Source organism: Dipteris shenzhenensis, chromosome 24, assembly GCF_047967505.1.
Source record: "Dipteris shenzhenensis isolate YYH24624 ecotype China chromosome 24, Dip_SZ_1.0, whole genome shotgun sequence".
NCBI lineage: Eukaryota > Viridiplantae > Streptophyta > Polypodiopsida > Gleicheniales > Dipteridaceae > Dipteris > Dipteris shenzhenensis.
Genome location: NC_141619.1, coordinates 5,467,894 through 5,488,595, shown reverse-complemented (window position 1 = coordinate 5,488,595; position 20,702 = coordinate 5,467,894). Strand labels below are relative to the sequence as shown.

The 20,702-nt window shown below is 46.4% G+C and overlaps 1 protein-coding gene across 2 annotated transcripts in view; it reads left to right on the top strand.

Annotated features, from left to right (window-relative positions):
* Positions 1–20,702, top strand: part of MSH6 (MUTS homolog 6) — a 200,032-nt gene that overhangs the window by 30,731 nt on the left and 148,599 nt on the right. For both annotated transcript variants that reach the window (XM_087395158.1, XM_087395157.1), the window contains exons 2-5: positions 7,190–7,280; positions 7,535–7,637; positions 7,744–7,797; positions 7,885–7,959. In XM_087395158.1, coding sequence (XP_087251284.1) covers positions 7,190–7,280; positions 7,535–7,637; positions 7,744–7,797; positions 7,885–7,959 — 323 coding nt within the window. The remainder of the gene's footprint in view (positions 1–7,189; positions 7,281–7,534; positions 7,638–7,743; positions 7,798–7,884; positions 7,960–20,702) is intronic.

The following is a 20,702-nucleotide window of genomic DNA, read 5'->3' as shown; positions in this document are numbered from 1 at the left end:
CTGGCATAGTCTATTATGGCACGGGGATATCATTCCACCCACTCAGTTTGTTCGTCATCTTGGTTACCCTTTGGGGTGGGAACTCACTTGCCAACAACAAACTAATTGGGTTTTGGCTAAGCTTCGGAAAAAGCTTGAGTATTGGAGACTGGCAACCTGGCCTTTGCACGTTCGTCTTCGAATAGTGCAGTCCATCCTTGTGGCATGTATTCAATTTTACTTGCCATTGATCATGTTCACTAAGGCAGATCTTACATCTTTCATGTCTGTCTTTATGGAAATCTTTTGGCGATTCAAACATGGCAGAAAAAGTATCAGGCTTCTTTCCATGCATCACATTTGTTCTCCCAAGATGCATGGTGGATTGAACATCACGAATATTCATGTGCATATTCTTGCCCACAGGGGAAAAATGTTGTTGCAATTTTTGCAAGGTGATCAACCTTGGGCTCTTATGATTAGGACTCTGGTCACTCATATAAGTATTTTTGCGTTTGGTCATTGGCAACTCGATCACTGGGATTTCTTTTTTGGCTGCACTGATGGCACTTTGCCTGGATGCCCTTTTCTCTCCGCTGGCTTCTTGACTGGAAGCATGTTCTTTCTCATCTGGAATGGAATGGACGTCAATCTTTGCTTGGGAATTCTTTGAGAGCTGAAAGCATTCACTGGTCGAAAGTCTTTCAGCCTCCCTTGGCTTTACAGGAACATCGACGTTCCTACTTTGTCTCGTTTAAAGGCATCACCTCGGTTGCTGATGTTATAGATGATGCTGGTATTGTGCTCCCCTTTTCTCTAGCAGCCACTACATATGGATTGGGCTCTCATTATCGTCCTTTGTGGCGATAAATTACTTCTATGCTTTCGCCTTTTGTTCCGATTCCTCCTTTGGAACTCCAGGACCGGCTAGAAGATTGGACTTTGACTTCTCTAGGGTCCTCTTCTCGTCCTTTGAGGCTATCTCAGATTATTGTACCTGCATTGTATAAAATCCTTTTGCCTCAACCTTGGGTTTCAGAGAGATGTGATTCTATTTGGTGAATGCATCGCCCAGCCAAGTGGTGGAGGAAAAGATTACAGCAACTTTGGGCCTATAAAGTACCGCTTCGGCAACATGTTTTCTTTTGGCGAGTTCTTTTGGGAGTGTTTCCATCTGGACAGCTATTAGCTCATCGACACATTGCTCCTGCACTTTGCCATAGATGTTCTGCTTCTTCGGAGACTGTGCCTCACTTGTTTTGGCATTATCCGTGCTCTTGTGAGTTTTTTGATATGCTTCGATAGCGCCTGCGAGCGAGATTCCCATCTGTTTCATTTGGGAAGTTCTTCTGGCTATTCGGGTTTCATCCATCTAGATAGGTTCGCTACTGGGTACTATGGACTTTATGGACTTATAGGAATTGTAAAGTCTTTGGTGATCCTACTTTCTCTCTGTTTGGCTTTTTTAGGCGTTCTTTGCAGCAATCTTTCTTTGATTGCTTGCAGACCCGCTGCATAGATCATGAGGTCTTTTTGGCATATACTGAAATTTTCAGTTGATGTAATTGTAGCACCTTTTTTGAGGTTGCTACTCATATAATATAATCAATCAAAGATTTCAAAAAAAAAAAGTGAGTTATTTGGAGTGTACTAGGTCTCTAGGTGGTGTTTCTAGTGTATTTTAGTATTCTACTTTATATCTAGAGTGCCACATGTCACTATGGGACTTATCCCATATACATTCTGTGTTTTCTAGAGTCTAGTGTCACACTATATAGTGTTGTACTTGTCTAGTCTTTTCATAATTGTCGACATCAAGCTTTTATATCATTGTGAGTATTTTGGTTATTGCCTTGCACTTGTTAGTTCAGTCTCCTTTTATTTGCTTTCCCATTTTTGTTTGCTCCATGCCATGTCCCTTCACACCCTTATGTACATGCAGTGCACAAAAACTTTATACATTTTTAGCCTAGCAACGTAAGCCGCAGGGTCAACCGCCTGCCACGTGGTAGTCAGGTAGACTTCAGACAGGGTCGGTGCAACAGCTTTTTTCCAGGCGATTCTAGACAGCCTCCAATCAGTTTTGCCCAAGCCTTCTAGTTGGCTATTTCCAAGGTCCAAGGGAGTCTATAAAAGGCAGCCACCTGGCCCTCATTCTTCATCCTACTCTTGGGCCTTCAGTGGCTTAGCTCAACAGCAGCGGCAGACCAACGGGCAGCTTGGACCTACAGGGATCATCTCAATGAGGATTCCCCTCCTCTCCACAGTTCCCAATACCGGTACAATTTTGTAGTGAGGGTTTCATTCTTTCATATAGTTGCATTCAGCCCTTTTGGCATTCATTCATTTAGTTATATATTCCTCATCGGAGGCCCGCTATATTCTCTCCCTTTGATTCTCTCACTCACATCCACAACATCACTTGTGTATTGAGTGCATCATTTTCACAGTTCAGTTAGTAGTGAGCAGGAGAGAGAGTGAGCTAGTCTATCTCCCGCTACATTGGTATCAGAGCTTTAGTTTTATTTCTTGAGATAGGGAAGGTCAGTGTAGGGACCTCCCCCACTTTTTATGGTCGAGACAAGATCTTGTAAGGACACCAAGAGCACTAATGAGCAGTTCATGTCAGGAGGGGAAGAGGGATCAAGTTCCCATCCCTACCACCACAGAATCGTGCAGATACTTCCATATCTGCCATGATAGCCATGTTGCAGACTATGATGCAGATGCAGCGACAACAGTCCGAGGCTCTTTTCACTCGCATGATCCAGCTTCAGGGAATGTAGGAAGATCGTGAGGTCGCCAAAGAGCGTGAGAGGGCAGCTCGGGAGGCAAAAGAAGAATGTGATCAAGAGGCTCGAGAAGCCAAGGAACTCTTGGAACGTGAGGCTTAGGAGGCCAAGGAGCTCAGGGAAGGTACCGCTCAAGAAGAGAAGGAAGAACGGGACAGGGCATCTCCTCATTTCTCTCCTCTGACTATTGGAGAAGGAGAAGAAGAGAATCCCCCTTGCCAGTCAAGCCTTCTTTTTCGGGGAAGCTCAACTTCTCGCGGTACGATGGTAAGCAAGAACCCTTAGTATTGACTTTGTGGCTCAATCAATTATTTTTCATTGATGCCTATGAACGACAACGAACAGTGCGTCCTAGCATCCGTGCACCTTACATGCAAGGCGGTCACCTGGTGGCTCAAGTGGCAGAAGGGAGACTATGATGCAAACGAGGAGACATCTCTTTACAGATGGATGGAATTCATGAAAGACCTTCGATCACGGTTCCTACCACCCCAATACTTGGATAGGTTCCAGAGTCAGTTCTACGAGCTATGCCAGGGGGACACTGCGACGGTGAATCATTATGCCAACAAATTCACTCACGTGTTCATACAGTTGCACCTGTAGGAAAGTCAAAAGCTGAGCAAGTTCCTTCATGGGGTGCAGTTAGACATCCAGTGGTATGTCCGTAGTTTTCAGCCATGGGAATATGAGTGTGCATGTGAGCGTGCTTAGAACTCGAGCTCAAGCACTAGGGTCAAGGACCCAGATAGGTTAACGGTAAGAAGCCCCCGGATTTTGCTGCTCTTGATGGTGGGAAGAAGTTTGGCATTGGGCAACATAAGAAAAACTGGACAGCAAAAGACAACAACGGCCATGGAGGGTACTTGGATGCAATAGCGCGAGCTACCTATGCCAAAGAAAACCGTTGCTTCTTTTGCCATGAGCAGGGGCACAAAAAGCAGGATTGTCCACATTTTAAGAAGCTTTAGGTAGATGGAGCCATGTGAGGTGGTTCTTCTACAGCTTTGACTGAGGTCAAGACTACCTCTGTGGTGGTTATAGAGGAGATCGAGATCAGCAGGAGGGGGACTCTATTATGTTCCAGTTCTATGGCCAGATCGGCGACCAGAAAGTCCTTATTCTTGCAAATTCAGGGAGTTTCAGGGACATCATTTCTACCAAAGCCGCTTAGCGAGCTAGGTTGCCTCTCACCCCCTCAAATACAATAGCCCTTGGGGCATTCACAGGACAATAGGTGGAGAGCAACAGGGTGTCTAAGGGCTATCTCTTTAGAGATAAAATTGTTTGTGGTCCTTGGGTAAAAAAGGATCAGCACGTTCTGATCTCTCACTTTGCCACAAGGGAGGCAAAGTTCTTTGGCCTCCGGATTGGCCACTCTCCCCAAAACATCGGCCTAGATGGTTTCCAAGGTCTTTCCACTCCCTGGGACCCGAAGGACTTTTGGGGCACTAGGAAGCTACATGCCCTTCTTTTCCACATTGGAAACATTTCCCTTCCTTCTAGAAGGTTTCAATCTTTTCAAGCGTAAAGTGAGCTCTTTCCTTATAGGCGTTTGCTTTCGGTTCTGATTTTGGTTTCCCCTTGGCTTTGAGGTTGAAACCCTTTCTTTTCAAACTGCGGTGGCTCGAAAGCCTTTCTTTCTGGTACATCCTTTTTCTTTTTTGGAACATACTTCTCCTTCTAAAATGGAGGTGAGTCCTTTGAATACATCATGAATGCAACTGAAGGTGAAAGCATGAGGTTGTGAATCTTTGCATGGCGCGTGGTATTCACCAATGCTCGAACATTTGGCGGCAATTTGGTCCCATGCGTCCGGAGCTAAGCCTTAGTTGAATGGGTCACTTGTAAGTATGCATTCCAAAATATTTGGTTAAAAGAGTCCACAGTTTCCCCTCCTGCATGTGAAGGCCCTCCCATGCAATATGGACTTCATCCACAAATTGTTTTGGGAGAACTTGTTGGTGGAAATACTTTGTAAACTTCCTCCACGTCTTGGCAGCAGTCCCATCTTCCAGCTTGGCACTCCACCAAGCACTAGCCGTACCCAAGTTGTGTGTCGTCTGACCTCCATCTAAACTCTCAAAGCTGGAGTTCTGGCGTGCTCATGCATCCTCTTGGAAATGTAAATCTTTGCTTGTGTGGGTCTTGGCATTGAAGTCCTCAATGAATAGGACCTCTCTTTGCTGCATGTACTTTTGAATGTCCTCATATAAGCACTGATGGTCGCAGAGGCTGCGCACCATTGTTTGGAGGGGGGGTTTTTGTCCCAGAGGATGACCTTGCTGGATCTATGGACATCCCGTTTTCCCACCAAAATGCAAATAGAGCAGAGACAATAATGTATCAAGGGGATGATGGAGACCATGGAAAAGAGCTATTAATAACGATAGGTGTCTCCTTCAAGATGGTCGTTTTGGTCAAACACCCCGTCTTGCTATGCATTTTTAAGTTAATGACAAGAGGTGTTTCCCACCCTCCATGCAGCCTTGATTTGCATTTTTTAGACCTCAAACTTCTCATGGATGAACTTTCTTGCTGCATTCAAAGAGCAATTGGGGAGCAAGTAGGGCTGCCACATGGGCAGCATAAGCAGCAATACCTGGCTGCTGTTGGATGGCAGCAGAAGCCCTGAACTGTGGGCAGAATGGGGCAGGAGTTGTGACAAAACCAGCAGCAAAGGCTGCTCAAAGTAATGGAGGATTGGACCTGCAAAGGTGGCTGCGACCTGCAGCAACAGTCTGTGCAGCATCCAGGACCAGTATGGAGTAGAAGTGGTGTTCAGGGCAGAGCAGAACAAGGCACAGTCATCAGGGCTGCCACGTGGCATGTTTGGGCCAGATAAGTCTGCAAGATTGGTTGGGCTGGTCTGCAAGATTGGTCGGGCTAGTCTGCGACTGGTCGGCCAGTGTACAAACTGAGTCAGGTACTTTGCCGGGCTTCCATGCCCTATAAAAGGCCCCTTTTCCCTGGGGCCTTTCTAATTCTACAAGGTCTCTAGTCTGAGCTGTCAACCAGGGCAACGGGAGGCTAAGGATCATCCAGTAGCTCAGCAGCACAGTTGCAGATCGCCTATAGGGTGAAGAGCAGTTGGCTGCAGTAACCAGTTCAAACAGATTTGAGGTTCATGGAGCACTCATTTGAAGGAACTGAGCTCATAAACTTATCACATAAAATGACGAAGAATGAACAACTGAAGTAAAAGTATGGAAAAAGTCGACAGTATAAAGACTAGAAACTAGAGTGTATTGCAAGAGAGAGACAAACAAATCTCAGAGAACTCTCCTCATCCCTATGGGGCTTGCTGGAGCTACAGTATGGAGAACAACTCTACACTACACACCATGGCATCGAGCCATCAAATAACATTGTAGAGGTGAGTAGCAGCTGATCTAATCCCGAGCTGGAATCGCGGTGATCATCAGAAGAGAGCTGAGCAGATTCGCCATGGATTATGGAGTGTAAAACACCTAACAACAATGTGATAAGGCCGATGCCTCCAGCTTTTAAAGACCCCTTCGGGATAATTCCGTAGAGAAAGGCTGGGCAGGTGGGGAGGAATTTGCAGATTACTTTGGCCGGGCAGAGTTGCTATGTGCAGGTAAGGTAAATAGGTGTCTGGTAAAACAAGGAGACAAATCGTCCCTGCGGGTGGGCGGTGATGGTGATACGAGACAAAGAGTCTTGCACAAAAGGAGACTGCGCAGCTGCCCTTACTAATTTTAGATTACTTGAAAGCTCGAAAGTCACTTGAAGCTCTAAAATCCTTGACAGGAGTACATGCTACATAAATATGTATTGGATGACCCATTGGAATTATCTGATCATATTTTCCTCTAATATATAAAACTTGAGAAGATAGCTGTGGGATGAGTGGTGATACTTTCATGTGGAGTTGTCTAAGTCTCATCTGTGGTCATCATTGATAGTGAAGGTTGCATGATCCATTGCACAAGATATCCTTCTCTTCAATTTCGTTTATCGCCACCATCCTATTATGCGAATTAAACTTTAATGTAGCGGTTAACACCTTATTACTACTTTTAGATCTTGGAGGAACTGCTACCTTGTATGTTACGGATTTCAATTGGTCAGATAAGCAGGCACAGTTCCTTAAGCTCAGGCCATTTGCCCAAATTGAGATCATTACCATCATGTTTCTTTGTTGATAAATGATTATAAGACATTGATGCTGGCTGCTGCTAGAATCACTTATTTTGTTGGAGTTGGATGCTATATCAAGTTGTTTTGAATTGTGCTCTACTCTTGGCAAATATTTGCAGTCTAATCTGCCTTGCTGGCTTTGTTTTTCGGATTTGACATTTGCAGTCTAATATGCATAGCTGGATTTGTCTTTATTTTCACCATTAAAGAGGTGGTTTTTCTGCTTGTTGACCTTTCTAGGATTTGCATTGTAGAATTGTATGCGGAACTCAAGGTGCATCTCACAGGAGAAGCAGCAGAGAGGTTCGGGCATAGAGATTCTGATAAATTCAGGTTCCTCCACAAGTAAGGACATTGTGCATTAGTTTTGAAGAAGTTAGTATAGATTCATACCATGAGAAAGCACTTTCAAATGTTGAACTCGTCAGATATCACTGTCTACTTGTCTGATATCAGTCAATTAGGACAATTTAAAGGGAAAAAGCCAATCAGGCCAGCTCAAAACAAGTCTGAGGGTCTGTTTATAACACCTCAGTTGCATCCGTATAATAATATCTCCTCTTCTATTCTCATGTACCTGACTGTCATTTTGTGAGCAGGGATCGCAAAGATGCATCTGGTAAACGACCAGGTGATTCAGAGTATGATCCTCGGTCACTTCATTTGCCAACAGAGTTTCTGAAAGGGCTTTCTGCAGGACAGGTGTATGATTCCTGTATGACTTAAAGATATCTCAAATTTGAATAGTATCTTGGATTATTCTTATGTGTGTTTGGATACATCAGCTAATGATTGCAACTTCTGGCAGAGGCAATGGTGGGAATTTAAGTCTAAGCACATGGACAAAGTTATTCTTTTCAAGGTGTTAATTCTAGCTATTGCTCAGTTATTTCCCTTCAAAGTTTGGGTTTCCATTTGTGAGATACATTCATACTTGCTTCTGTTCCAGATGGGCAAGTTCTATGAAATGTTTGAAATGGATGCACACATTGGTGCTCAGAAGCTCGATCTGCAATATATGAAGGTATCAAGAATGCGTTCCATACGTGGCCTGTCTTTATCAATTCCTAATAGTTTTTGAAGTTCATTCTTGTAACTTCTTCAAAAGTAGATCCATGGTATTGGTTCTGTATCTTGTCAATTACACAACCATAGTGAGGGTCCCTTTTACACGTGGTCCAAAGGTTGACTAGGTTAATAAGTTTGAAAGCTCTTTCTTGGTAGAAAATGGAAAATCCTAAGATCATTACTCACTGCATTTTTCTGTGCTGTGTTTTTGTTTTGCTAATGTGGATCACTTCTAAAATTCTAAAATGATTGAAATTTATTTTTCTTCTTAAGACTGACTATTCATCACACCTGAGCATTGTTATTCTAAGTGCAATTAAATAAATCTTGCAGAAGCATGAAATCCTTTATTGTATAGATTGGGAGGGCTAATTACCTAGAAGGCTGCTAGCTAAGTTATGAAGATAGCCAATGGGTATTCCTGGATTCGATGGAATGTCAAAGAGGCTGTTGGCCCTCATATGGGATTTTAATGTTCCTTGCTTGCAGTTGTGAGGTTTTTATCTCATAATTGCAATTGATCTTACCTAGATCCATGGACTGTCAAACCGTGCTTATGTGGAAGCGTGTTTCTGAGGATTTATTTAATTAGAACAAGAAATTTATAACCATGAACTGATAATTAATACCACCACATATCATCCATCACACATAGCCTTAAAACTGAAAATAATTGAGAGAATGAAACACAGGGGCCACGTGGTATGCGAACGAGAATTACCCCTTGCTAGAGCTCAAGCTTTTGGCATATTTTTGGGTTACAGTAATGCTGAATCTTAACAACATGGGAAGTGATTGTGACAGTGCCTTTGTGGTAGGAAGATGAAGGAAGCATGAGGACATCGATTTCAGCCTGCTGTATTGGCTGAGTTTTGGACATTTAACAGAGATTCCAAGGTTATCATCAAGTTTTGGTTACTTCATCTTTTGTTGTTCTTCTGTTATGGAGTCATTGTACCTACCTCCTACATCTATAAAAGAGTGGTTTTTGGTTTTAGGTTCTCTTAGAATAGAGGTTCCATCCTAAATTCTGGAATGCTCTTGTATTAGAAGAGTTCGGAATCCAATTCCCACAAGTGAATACAGGTAAAAACACTAGAAAGTCCTTCCAAATTTCTCAATAGAAAATGATCCACATACTCAATCTCACAACAGCAATGAAATAGTTAATCAAGAAGAAGCGAGGTGGTGTCAAAACTAAGATTACCAACCCAATAGTGATCAGAAGGTGTTTGGACATAAATTCGTCAACTCGAGGAAAAACTAAGTTTTGAAAGTGAAAAACGTCAATTAGAAGAGGAATCTGGCAAATCGCAATACTAGGTGATGCCTGCAAGTGATCAGAATATAGAAACAGGACCCTGGATCAATTCGTGATTGATTTGGGCCTTTTCTAGCAAATCATAACTTTATCAAATGCTGATGCTAGTCATTTGGTGAATTCGCTTCCCAGTTTTGCTCTTCCAGGTGTCAAAACAAAAACAAAATTGGTTTCAGATGGTGTAGAAGATCAAAAACCAGAACAAAGAAACCTAGAAAGAATAGAATTTCTGATATCAGCAACCAAATAAGCTTCCAATCAAATCACAGTTGTTTTGGAGCAGAATTTCAGCTGCTTCCAATTCGTGGTGAAACCTAGAGTAAGGCTGGAAATTCAATAGCAATTTTGCCTAGAGGTGTCGGGTGAATGAAACTAGGACTTGGAGGTCAGCAGGAGGCAAAAATTCAATGCGAGTTTGTTGTTTTAGGGTTCAGCAGCTAAAAAACGAGGGAAGTGGCTGTTGGATTAGGGTTGGTCACCTCCCCACTTGTGAGCCCCCAAATGAGGAGTGCATCGGGGAGGTGGACCAGAGGACAGTAGAATGGTTCATGGGGCTGCCACATGGGCTGCACGGGCTGCCATGTGGGCAGCAGAGAAAGGGAAGTACTTGGCAGAGGAAAGCCTCCATGGAGGACATCTGGGAGAGACATTTCAAGAGGCTGTCCACAGATGGATCTGTGCAGGGTTTGCAGCAAGTAAGGGCTGCGTGGACAAGGTGCTGACATCAGCAAGTGTCCGGGCCGATACAGCAGGCTGTACGGGCTGTCCTAGAGCATCTCTGGGGCCGGAAGGACCGTGGCAGGAGGTGGAATAGTAATAGGAAGAAGGGCAAGAGATGACGGCTGTTTGGCAGGGTTTTTGGGGTAGGATAGGGGAAGATGGAGGCCCCTAACAGCCTGGCCCAGTGGCTGGCTGCCACATGGACAGGCGGTGTGAGAAGGCAGTGGAAATGAACAGAAATGGGGAGGGAGAGCAAACCTCACACACACCACACTGAAAGGGAGAGAAAAGAAACAAGAGTGGGAAAAACCTCTGCACAATAGGCTGCTCAAGAGCTGGACACAACTGCCCGACAACCACCAAAATGAGATAGAAAACAAGGAGTGAGAGGGGGCCTATAAATAGCCCCTCACCCTTCTGCAGTTGGCTGCAGCATGCAGGCCGACTCACTGGGCCAACTCAGCCCTAGGGGACCGACCCCCTCTGCCCTCTGTAAAGGGCTGGCATTCAGCCCTACTGCACCTCCTAGGGGGCCGACCCCTTTGCCTTGGGACCCGCCACATGAGAGGCTGCAGCCATATAGAGGCTGCCAAGTGGCTGACCCGCAAGTCAGACCGCCTCACCAAGCCACGCCTCTATTGGGGCCTACCAAACCAACCTGGTAGTCGGATATGATGCTCCACAAGGTTGCCTACAGGGCCACCTCTCTAGGTCCACCAAGGGCGCCTCCCTTCCACAGTGTTCTGTTTTTGCATCTGAAATTTGTAATTTGGTTCATGTGTTGTACTAACTCATTTCAACCTGATCTGATTTCAGGTCTTGATCTCGAAGCCGATGGTCCTATCAAGAGCAGCAGAGCAGAGCAACTACCCAGGGAGAGGCACATATGCACACTGTGTGACATGCAGGAGGTTGAGATAGAGGAGCATTTCATCTTCAAGTGTCCTGTTTACTATGAGATCCGAGGGCTTTTCTATTGCCTCTTCAGAGATAGTTATGGGATTTTGGCTCGATTCCTCTCCTACCCAGACCAGCGGTGTTTGGCAGGTTTCATTCATGAGGTACTTAGACACCGCGAGAAGATACTCCGAGCACGAAGGCAGGGGCAGATTTCTTCCTTGGTTGATCCCTCTTAGAGCTCTATCACGGCGTTCTTTCAACCAGATCACATGGACCCCCATGAGACGAGGCCTCGACATTATCGTGACCCGGAGCCTGTGACCCGACAGCTCATACAGAGGGTTGACACATAGATCACACTTGGGGACATCCCCTCCTCGTTTAGAGTCGGAGCCCGACCGACGGGGGTCACAGTAGCCCTGGTTAGACGCAGAGCTACGACTAGGAGACGTGCCAGGACTGCACCTTTGAGTGGCCGACAACACTCAATTGGCGACTTCATGCCTCCATTGCCTCATCCACCCTGATGTCCTGCTGCTGTTGATGCTGATGATGATGTTGATGATGATGCTGAGATTGATATATAGTCGACCATTGACATGACTATCCTATACTTCAGACTTAGTACTGCCATTCTGCATTTTTTGCATTTTGCATTGGTGTGGATGCTCGCTTAGTAGCTCCACTATCATAGCTCGTTTGTACCAAGTTTTTTATAGTCTCATAGACCCATTGGTCTTCCGAAGACTTTTATCAACTCTCTTTGTTCTGTTCATCGATGAATTGGAAGAGTGGATGAGAACACCCAGCGGCGAGGTGTCTAGATTGCAGGCTATGCCCTCTTATTACTTATTTACGTGGATGATGTAGTCTTCTTTGCAAAAAGCAAGAAAGAGATGCAAACACATTTGGATACACTGGGAAAATTCTGCAAACACTCGGGAATGCAAGTCAACATATCCAAGACAAAAGTGATGATGATTGGGACTCGGAATAAACTTGCAACTCCACCTGACCCTTGAACTCCCCCTGTATCCCTTGTCTCATCTCTGTAGGTAGGCTTCCATGTGTATTCGCTAACTATTGGAAGTGGGTGCTCTGGACTATGATGTGTCTCTTATAAAAGATTGTCGTGATCTGTATAAGATTCCAAGAAGTTCCCTGGTTCTGACCATAAGGTACCATTACAGTTTCAAATGGTGCAGGACAGGCTCTCGGATATCAGTCTCATAGACCCCGCTTTCATATGTAGGGGAGGGGGCTAGTGCCTTACGGCGGCCTGCAAGAAGTCGTCTCTCTTGAACCCCTGTCCACTTCTCCTCCTTTCGGGCCTGATTCCACTGCTACAACAAAGAGCGTCTCTCCTGAACCTGTAGAGGGGTTAGGTTCTCATCCATGGAGATCGCTGGCTGATCTCGAAGGACTGACTTGCGTCGTAGAGCTGAAAGTCGTGCCTGAGTGTCATGGAACCGTATGATCAGGGGTTGCTCTTGGTTGGGGTCTCTCCCCCACCCGCCATGCCCTCTCTATCCTTTGCTCAATTACACCTAGAGTAGCAGCCATGAAAGCAGTTGCATCTGCCATCGGTGTAGCCGTAGGGTGGGATTCCACGTACTTTGATGTTGAGAGCCTTACTGGCTCTCTGTTGCTGCTCCATGAGGGTAGCCGAAACGGTTACCCTTGTGGGTTTCTGTTTGGCTACGTCAACCCATCTAGATGTCTCCTCATATAGGGGTCTTTTGAAGACTTTAATAAACTTTCTTCCTTGCTTTCTTTGTCCTCGAGATATAGGGGTTTGACGATGAATCCCTCCTCTGAGACATTCAAGAAATGGTCACGGTAGAACTGCGTCTTGGTGGGGAGCTCCTGATCTGCCCCCCAAGCCCGAGACGTGTGGAGCTAGAGAAGATCTAACCATATGATACGGTTAATCTCATCTCGCAGGATCGACTAAGGAGGTGCATCCAAACTATACTGAAAGGGGGGGAGTCTGTCCATTTGAATCCCGTGTCTGGCAAACCATGTGGATATACGTGCATACCATGTGTCCGCCCCACCCTCAGCTAGTCCTCTGGATGACTTCAGAGCCAGCCTCAGTAGTCTCCAATAAGGTAAGTCCTAGACTCTATGGATGAAAGTCACTGTCTGAAAGATGGCATCAATCTGTAGTGGTGTCATGGCGAACTCTGCCTGTACTATCTCATGCGGGACCGAGGGCTTGCTCCGAATCATCCTAGATCCCATGGTCACCTGTAGCCGCTCAAATTTCTTCGACACTGCTATCGGTAGATCACATCCCTAGAAGGGTGCTGCATATATGTAGTCGGTCACACTAGCGTATCGAAAAGCCAGCACTTCGTCGGCGGATCCTGAAAGTGTGCCGAAAAGCACAGTCTCTCCAATCGGGCCAGAGCACCCCGTCCCTGTGTGAGTCGGGCTTGGGCTGCATGTGTCATAGTGAAAAGGGGTCCTGTGAAGACTGCTCCCAAATATGTGTAGGAATGCACTATCTCCACTCGCTCGGCTCGATAAGTGAAACTGAGTAGTTGGATTACTGCATGTGAGGTGTTGAAGATCATAATTTTGGTCTTCCCAAGGTTGACTGTCAGGTCTCTCTCTACAGAACAACTCTAGGGCCTCCAAGTGTCCCTACATCCCCTCCGCTGAGGATGAGATAAGGACTATGTCATCATCGTATAGCAATATTTGTACCTTGAGATAGGCCAGTAGTGATCCTTTGCCTCCTAGGCGGTCAATGCCTCCTAGGCGGTCAATGAAAGAGGTGATCTTATCAATGTACAGCTCAAAGAGAGTCAGTGAGAGGGGGCAACCTTGCTTCACTCCGATTGTACTCTCGACCCAATCCGATAGGCCACTTGGGGCATGAACTCTGCCTCTGACTAACTCATATAGGCTCATCACCCCCATGTCAGTGTCTCTAGAATTTGTAGCTCCTGTAACCTCCTGATCATGCGAGATCGTGGGACAGTGTCAAAAGCCTTTCGAAAGTCTACAGAGCATGTGTAGACTTTCTAGTGTCTAGACCTTGCCTCCTCAATGATAGCCCTTAGAGTCAAGATGTGATCTAGGGTAGAGTGCTTTCTCTGGAATCCTGCCTGTCTTAGTGCCCGGTGCCCCTGGGCCTCTGTATGACTGGTGAGTTCCCTCTCTAGAACTCATCCATAAATCTTGGCCAGAGTGTGGCCAATCATAAGGGTCCGATAGTTCCCCATCTCCATAGGCTCCTAGCTTTGTGTATCGGCACAATAGTGGTGGTACTCCAAGAAGGTGGAAAACCGTGACGCAACGCAGTTGAACATCTGTGCTAGGATCGGGGCTAGGACCTCCTGTCCGGAGGCCCTCATGGTCCTGCACTGTCCGATTGTGTAGACGGCGAAGTGCAGCCCGTACATTCTGTGTGGTGAACATATGACAAGTGGTGGGCCTAGGCGTGGAGGACATATCCGGCGGGTGTAAGCATCTGGGCATCATAGAGGGAGCATGCAAACGTGTGCCACACATCTGGGTTAGAGATGGGGATAGGTGGCTTCCCCTTTGATAGAAATCCCCATCCAGCGGTCGGTTGTCCTCCTCGTAGTGATCACAATCTCATCCATCCTATGTGTGAGGAAAGCCCGTCTCTTACGACATGTCAATCGTCGATAGATCCTCTCTGCCTCAAGTGGTGTCAGATGACTCAAGGCCTGCTGCTGTGCGAAGTGGGCTCTCGCCTCTCTGCACTCGTTGTCGAACCAAGGGTTCTGAGGCATCTTCCCATCCCTGGCTTGCTTGGATCGGGTCGTGGAAAAGATCTGATAGCAGCGTCCTGTACCACTGAGACAAGGGTGTCAGAGGCGCTGGTGAGGTCTATGTCATCTCTAAGTAGAGTCGGGAGCTCCTTGGCAGATGGCTTACGTACACTGGGCTAAGAGCACTGTCAAAGTGGATCTGAGTGCGTGGGGGGAGCTCTCCCTGTGGCTAGCATGGTGGTGGAGATACGGAAGGCCAAGTATGAGTGGTCAGCTCCGAGTTGGGGGGGGTATGGCGAAGTCCTGTATCCATGAGACAAAGTCTAGTGGGCCTAGTAGATAGTCCACTTTACTAGATCCACCACCATGTGGGAAGCAAGTGAGTCTCCCGAAGATGGCCATCTGTGAAGGCCATTAAAGATGATCAGGTCGTGGATTGCCCCTAGCTCAAGCAGATGTCGTCCATATCATGTCACCTGTGGGGCATCTGCAGAATGCCTTACTATCCCAAGCTCAACTGCATCTAGTTCCGGGACTATGTGTGGGTCTCTGTCATCATCTGAGAACTCAAGTAGGCCCACTCGTCTATTTCTTGTCCGTGCATTGAAGTCCCCTAGCAAGGGGGTGTCTCCCTGTCTGGAAAACTCCGTGATGTCATCATGGATCTTCTCATATGGGCTGTGTCCATCTGTAGTGACCTCTTGTGCATAGGATGATGTGTCTGGAGGAAAGTAGCACACTGCAATGAAAATAGGCCAAGCATCTGGGAGCTGAACTCGTATCCACATGTGTCATGTATGCTCCTGTGATATGAAAAGAACAGCCACTCCACTAGAGCCTCGGACTCCGCTATCTCTTCTCAACTCTCTTCTGTGAGCTGATTCCCATGCATATCCAGTCATCGTGGGCCAGCCCTCCTTCCGGACTCTCATGTGTTTCAGTGTAGAAAATTATGTCCCTGTCAGTGTAGGTCTCCAAGAAACCACCTGGATCAGATCAAAGGGTGCCATTACAGTTCCATACTGCCATTTTCAGTCCACTATGTGCACTCATCCTGTGGGCCCGACACCGTCACAATTCACCTTCCCCTTTTTCTGCTCTTTTTGCTCTTTCTGCTCTTTCTGCCCTTTCTCAAATAATCACTCTGCCATCTCTGTATGCAGCCCATTTCCCTTCCTGTCCCTGCAATGTTCCTGCTGTAGCAGAGTGAGGTCATCATCCAAAAAAGTCCTGGTGCCTTTTAGAGCTGCCCTCATGCTCATCAGTGTGGATCTGTCCTCCTTGGTCCGGAATCTTAGTATCAGTGGCCTGCTTGGCGCATCTGCTTTACCCACCCTCCAGGCTGTCTTGCAAGCTAGGTTGACCCCCATTTTAGTGAAGAGTATGTGGGTGTCTGCCATGGGAGTGTCCCGCATTAGCAAACCTTTTACAAGTACCTTGAAGGATTTGCTGTCCCGTCTCTTGTCCTCCTCAAGGGCATCTGAGATGATATCCTTTTTGGGGGCAGATGTACAAGAATAAAACAAAAATACTTATTCTTGGTTAACCACTTTAACTTTCTTTTGCCGAAATCAATTCCTATTTAAGAATTATTCCTTTATTTTCTTAGGAGAAGTCCCAAATGGTGACAGGAGAAATCCAGAAAGGAAAAATGAGAGAAAGACAAATTGGAGTGGACAGCCGCCAACACCAGCCTCCAAGGTAAAGTGCACACACTAGAGACTGAACTACAGCAGATAAAAGACATGAATGGGATCCCAGCAGAGACATGCAAGGCAATGGAAGAGCTCAAAACAGAGAATGCTACCCTCAGAAAAGATATTGCAGCCATGCAGGCTACAATGCAAGGGAAGCACGCCGAGTTGAAACAACAAGTCAGCGTAGGTGAAGCCAAAATACTAGAATGGAAGGACGTGGTCAAGAATTTTGCATTGCATTGGTAAAAGAGAACTGTGGGGATGCCCACAAGGGACTAGAAATAGTCCAAGAACTAGAATGCATGCATTAAACTAACCTTTAACGGGTTACAGTGTTGGATTTTGATTGTGGTAATGTGTAGGTCCAAGAAGGGTGCAAAAAGAGCCCTAAAGTCAATGGAAAGCGCCAAAAAGCGGGACCTACGAGGTAAAAAGCACCAAGAGGAGGTGGCGCCTACATATGGAGGGCCCCACAGGGCTAAAAGCCAACGAAACAGCCTAAAAGCCAAGGATCTGGCTCAGAAAGCAAATAGCCCTTTTATTGAGAGAGAGAGAGAGAGATGTCCACAGGAGGCATCGCGGGCCTATGGGACAAGGTACGGAATCAAGTAACTCATACAGACCACTGTGGGCCGGGGCAAAGGGCTCACTAAGACCCTTGCCGAGTACTAAAATGCTATATTAGTACAAAATAACAAAAAAGTAGGAAAATAGCATGAGGGTGGCATGAAAATATCAAGTGCTCAGAGCTAGAGTCCCAAGTGCATGAACCGGCTCCACGCATCCAGGCTCCATGGTGGCTCTCTGATGAGATGCAAAGAGCTCACGTATCTGCATCTGTGGGGTTGTCTCTCGTGGTGGTGGAGGGCGTGGTCTCCTTGATCTTTGGATCCGAGGGGCTATGTCAAGAGTGACGCCTCGCCTCGGTCGATCTCCCTTGAGGAGAGCTGAAATAGGTTGAACCTCGATCGTGTGTGCTCTAGTCTCTTGTCGTCGCGTCGTGTACGGTCTTTGTGTCCCTCGTCCAGCAGTGTTGTGTCGGCTCTCTCACCGATCCATATATCTCTCATGTCGGCAAGCTCCTCCTCCTCTACCCTAGAGTGCCTTGGAGTTGAGTCAAATGCATAGAAATCCGTGACCTGTCTCTGCGCTCGGTCTAGCTCACTATCGTGTGGTGCGGTGGTCCCATCCCATTGCTCTCTGATATGTCGTAGTAGCGTCTCTCTGTGTCGTCGCATCTCCATCAGGTAGAGCCCAATACAGACCTGGTCCTGGAAGTGGATGAGTTGTGAGAGTGAGCCAAAGCCATGCCCCTCCTGAAAAAGGTAGTGGTAGCGCCCTCGAATCTCATAGTAGGCTAGGCAAACACATAGGAAGTGCTCCTCTGTCTCGACCGTCCCCATCGTGCACAACCTGCAAGTTCGTTGCTCTCTGGGTATGCCTGCAGCTCTCCTTGCCTCGATCCTTAGCTGATGTTACGATACTCGCATCTATCTGATGGCCATCCTCAGCGCTTGTGAGACTCCTCTGTCCTCGAGATACTGAGGTCTGATGATGAGCTCATCCTTCGATACTCTCAAAAAAGGGTCATAGTAAGGTTGGGTCTTGGTGGGGAACTCCTGGTCCCCCCTCCAAGTGCGAAATGTGTGGAGTTGGAGGAGATCTAACCGTATGATGTGGTTAATCTCATCCCGTGGGATCAACTCGGGCAGTGCATCCATGCTATACTGAAACGGGGGAAGCCGGTCCATCTGAATGCCGTGATTGGCAAACCATGCGGTGACGCATGCATACCATGCTGTACCTACCCCCCTCTCTGCTAGTCGTATGGAAGACTCTAGTGCTAGCCTTGGAAGTCTCTCGCGAGGTAGGTCCCAAACTCTGTGGAGGAATGTCACAATCTGAAAAATGGCATCAACTTGGAGAGGGATCAGCAAACTCTGCCTGTACTATCTAATGGGGTACCGAGGGCTTACTCCGATTCATCCTAGAGCCCATAGTCACCTGTAGCTGCTCAAATCTCCTCCATTCAGCTGTTGAAAGATCATGCCCCCAAAAAGGTGCCGCATACATTGCAGTCGGCCTCACTAGAGTGTCGAAAAGCCAATACTTTGTCGGTGGATCTTGGAAGTGCGCTTGGAAGCACTGTCGCTCTAGTCAGGGCAAAGCACCATGCCCTTGTGTGAGTTGTGCTCTGGCTGCGTGGGTCATCGTGAAAACTGGCCCTGTGAAAACTGCACCCAAATATGTGTAGGACTGCGTGATATCCACTGGCTGCCTCTCGTATGTAAAGCCATGTCGGTGAAGCACTGTGTAAGAGGTGTTGAAGATCATGACCTTGATCTCCCCAAGGTTAACCATCAGGTCTCTCTCTGTGCAGAACACCTCTAGGGCATCTAGATGTCTTTGTAGTCCCTTTGCCGAAGATGACAGGAGGACTATGTCATCCACGTATAGTAGAATCTGGATCCTCAAGTCAGCTAGTGGTTCTCCCTTGCCTCCTAGATGGTCTATGAAAGATGTAATCTCATCAATGTAGAGCCCGAAGAGAGTCGGTGAGAGAGGGCATCCCTGCTTTACCCTGATCGTGCTCTCAACCCAGTCGGATAGGCCTCTTGGGACACGAACTCTCCCTCTGACGGACTCGTATAGGCTCACCACTCCCCAGATTAGATCCTCTGGAATCTGCATATCCTATAGTCTCCTAATCATGCGTCCCATTGGCCTGACACCGTCATAATTCACCCTCTTCTTTCTCTTCCTTTTCTTCCTTCTCCGAGAGAGAATAGAATAGAATAGAATAGAATGTTGTATTATCGTCCTCTGGGGGCCGAAAAACGACCCATGGGACTTCATCTGATCAGAGAAGATACAAAAAAGGAAGTCTCTGTCTTCCAAAGAGGAAGGGGCGATAAAGTAACACAGTATCACTGCTTTATAGCCTACGACATCGTGCATTGTTCTGTGTGCTTAAGAATCCTACCAATATATGTGCCCAAGATAGGAGGATGTACATGCGTGAGTAGGCTCACAAGATTTGAGTGCCTCCCTACGACATTCTGAAAATCTTTCCTCATGTGGGCATACTGTGGGCATGTCAATAAAACATGTGCTTGTGTCTCCATGTCCTGCAAATCACACATTTGGCAAATTCGTCGATCTCTTGAAGTATCTCCCCAGGCTCCTCTCTCCACCTCTAGCATATGAGAACGGGTACGCATACTTGCAATATTACGCCTGACATTAATAGGTATGGGCATGCTTATGTGTCTTTGAACATTGTCCTTTGCTTGAGCATATGTGCTCCAATAGCTGGGACTAATATGTTGGCAATAGTATTCAAACTTCGCTCTTTTCTTAGCTGATTGCCATTTATGATGCAATGCTTCAAGGAGCGCTTTTTGCAGTGCCTCCTCATCCATTTTGTCTGAGGGGCTATCTAAATATGAGGCAACTTCCCACCTTTGGAACCAGCCATGAATATCTAGCCACCATTCTGAGGATAGTATCTTACTCTTATTTGTTTTTTGAAGTCTTCTACTTGATTCCCATGCCTTTCTTGGTAGTCTGTGTATGTCCATGGCCTTGACCTTCTTGATGTATTTGAAAACTCTTTCCAATGCCCTTATTTCAATTGGTTTGGTGCCAGTCTCTAGAAGCATGATTGAGTAGGGTGTGGTAATTTTGATTCCCAAGTGCCTTCTGATGAATGATTTTTGCATCTTCTCAATATCATCCCATTTTGATGCTGAGATACTTCCTCCCCAAACTTCCACCCCATATAACACTGTCTGTAAAACATATGCATAAAAAAGGATTTGTCTAATACCCCATCTTATAGTGTCACTATTCCTGCAATCATTCTCAAACTGATAGTACTTACCCCACCCTGCATCAATCCTTCTTTGAACACAATCACTCCACCTGTGATTATGTTACCTTCTCATATAGCCTGAAAACTGCTATCCTGAGTTGGTGTGGTACTTCCAACTGCAACATTCTCTCCCATAAACTGTTTCTGGGCACCATATCGAATGTTTTCTTAAAATCTATAAAGCAACAAAAAAGGGTTTTGCCTTGTAGCCTACTCTCCTCCATTAAAACTCGTATAGTGACCAGATGATCCACACCGCTGTGAGCTTTCCTAAAGCCTGCTTGTCCAATGGCCCTTTTTTTATGCAACTCTGCCCATGGGCTGAGTTCTGACTCAATTATTGTGCTAAACAGTTTTGCCATTGTGGAGCTCACCATTATGGTTCTATAATTGGTAAGTTGATTGCGGTTCCCTCCTTTGTAAAGTGGCTTTATCCAA